General features: G+C 60.5%; 1 protein-coding gene across 1 annotated transcript in view; it reads right to left on the bottom strand.

The window, feature by feature from the left end:
- WWC3 (WWC family member 3) overlaps window positions 1–2,417 on the bottom strand; it is a 108,591-nt gene that overhangs the window by 20,780 nt on the left and 85,394 nt on the right. Inside the window, exon 11 of the mRNA XM_077761392.1 lies at window positions 1,094–1,659. Within this exon, the coding sequence (XP_077617518.1) occupies window positions 1,094–1,659 (566 nt within the window). The remainder of the gene's footprint in view (window positions 1–1,093; window positions 1,660–2,417) is intronic.

Raw genomic sequence — 2,417 nt, 5'->3', positions numbered from 1 at the left:
GGAGCCTGCGCGGGGGGGGGGGGGTGAGTGGGGAGGGCTGTGCTGTGCACTTGAGGATGTAGAGCAGTATCCCTGGCTTCTAGCCCCGGATACCAGCATCTCCCTACCACCACCTCGGCTGTGACAACCAAAACCACGTCTCCAGCCATTGACGAGTGCCTTCCAGGATTCAAAAACTCCCCTGGCTGGGCTCCAGTAAGCGATACAAACACCTAGCGTTGGCCGAAATGGAATGTCTAAAACCTTGTCGCCGTGTAAGGAAAAGTTCAGGAACCCCAGGATGAGACCTGGTTCTTGAGCCTCTCTCAAACCTAAAGAAGTTACTCTCACGGGAGGGTCGGCTCAAAAAGGCACAAGCGGTCAGGACGAGGAGGGCTGGAGCCCGGGCCCTGCTTCGGGCATAAGCTGTCACCTGGAAAATTCTGCAGGATGGCAGTCTAGTGTTCCACATGGGCTCCAAGTGGTCAGGCCCTGGCGCCACGCAGAAGCCGAATGAACGCGGACTAGATGGATGCTAGTTCGTGCTCCTCGATTTGACCACCAGAGAAACTGAGTCGGCGCAAAAGACTGATGCTTCCCAGCACGTCTTTTGAAATTACATCAATTCTTTTCATTCCCGTGTCTGAGAGATTACATCTTGGGAAACTGTGAGGCCGGGGGATGAAGAGAGAAGTCACCGGGACAAAGGGAGGAGGCATCTGCCCCGGGCTACAAGCAGACCCCGTGCTCTTCGGCCACACACGCCCCAGGGAGCTCACTGAGGCCCCGGTGCCCCCCGGGACCCCCAGAGCAGCCTCTGAGGAAGGCGGAGGTCCTTCCCGTCCTTCCCGACAGGCAAGCACGTTCTGAGAACGAGCCAGACACCCGGGAAAGGCGCCTTTGCCACTACGATGACGCCTCCGGGACCCGGACGCGAGGCCCCGAGGAGGGCACGCAGGCAGACAGCAGGTGCGCGCCTCCTGGCCCCACCGACCGTCGGGAATTCAGAGCGTGCTATGGGATCGGAGCGGCCGCTGGCTTCCGGGCCACCGCACCCGCCCTCCTCCCCGAACGGGAAACCCTCCTCCTCCCCACAGGGCTCATCAGTACTTACTTGCACCTGTGGGAGCAGCAGCCGCTTGGGTCCCTCGCTCGCGAGGTCCTTCCCCGTCCCCGGGGAAGCCGTGCGGCTGGAGGGACGCCGTGCCCTGCGAGTCTTCGTCCCCCAAAGCCGAGGCCTGAGCCCGCAGTCTGTCGAGCGCGCCCAGGCCGGACACCTCGAGACTGTCCCCCAGCTGCGCCAGGGGCGAGTCGCGCGAGGCCGGGAGGAAGGGCGTGTCCAAGGGCGAGCTCGGGGGCGACAGAGAGGACAGGGAGGAGCGGGAGGACAGCGACGCCAAGGACTGCGGTGTGTCCAGGGAGCGCCTCTGCCTGTGGAAGCCCGAGGGGCCCGGGGGCTCGAAGAAGGGGGCGTCTCGGCCCAGGGAGTCGAAGGGAATGAGGTCGAAGCGCAGAAGCTGGCCGCACTCGGCGTCGGGCTTCTCGTACTGCGGGAGCCCGTAGATGTCCGTGAAGCTGACGGAGCTCAAGGAACCGCGGCTGGAGGCGAGCGAGCCCCGGCTGGAGGCCAGGGACCCGCGACTGCTCCCCGAAGACACGGTCAGGGTGCTGGCAGACAGGCTGGAACGAAAGACACCCTGTGCTGTGAGACAAGCGGCCTGCACACCCGGGCCGGAGCCCCGCTGTTCCTGGCTGCAAAGCTGAGCGGCTGGTCTGTTCCAGAGGGAACAGAATCCTGCCCCAGGCTCCCACGAGCCAGAGCGGGTCTTTATCCACTTGTGAGCATTTAGAAGGCGACTTCACTAATATTCCCTTTGTTTCTTTCAAATGTCAGTGGAGAGCAGCAGTTAGCATCAGAGACTCACGTCCGAGTGCCGGGGCCAGCTCAGATGCGGACTAGCTGTGTCCGCTGAGTCCAGCCGTCTGCCCTCTCGGAAGCCCCTTCATTCTCACTGGGGGCTGGTAAATAATCACTGCTCCCTCATGACATTTTTAGGAGAAGTAACTGAGGAAATACTACACAGAAAGCCCTTAGCTTAAGCTTCACAATACGGTAAGTACCCGTAAGCAGAAGCTATTACTAAGCACCCGAAGCTTATTTTACAACTCTGTGTATCATTAAAAATATCCATGTGCATATGGAGATGGACGGACATGCTTCGGAAGCTGTGGATTAAATTACAAAATCACAGGGCACCTGGGTGGCTCAACTGGTTAAGCGTCCGACTTGGGCTCAGGTCACGATCTCACAGTTTGTGAGTTTGAGCCCCGCGTCGGGCTCTGTGCTGACAGCTCAGAGCCTGGAGCCTGCTTCGGATTCTGTGTCTCCCTCTCTCTCTGACCCTCCCCTGCTCACGCTCGCTCTCTCTCGCTCTCTC

Source organism: Crocuta crocuta, unplaced genomic scaffold (genome assembly GCF_008692635.1).
Source record: "Crocuta crocuta isolate KB4526 unplaced genomic scaffold, BGI_CrCroc_1.0 scaffold224, whole genome shotgun sequence".
Lineage (NCBI taxonomy): Eukaryota > Metazoa > Chordata > Mammalia > Carnivora > Hyaenidae > Crocuta > Crocuta crocuta.
Note: the sequence above shows the minus strand (reverse complement) of the source record. Positions and strands in the feature narration are given on the sequence as shown.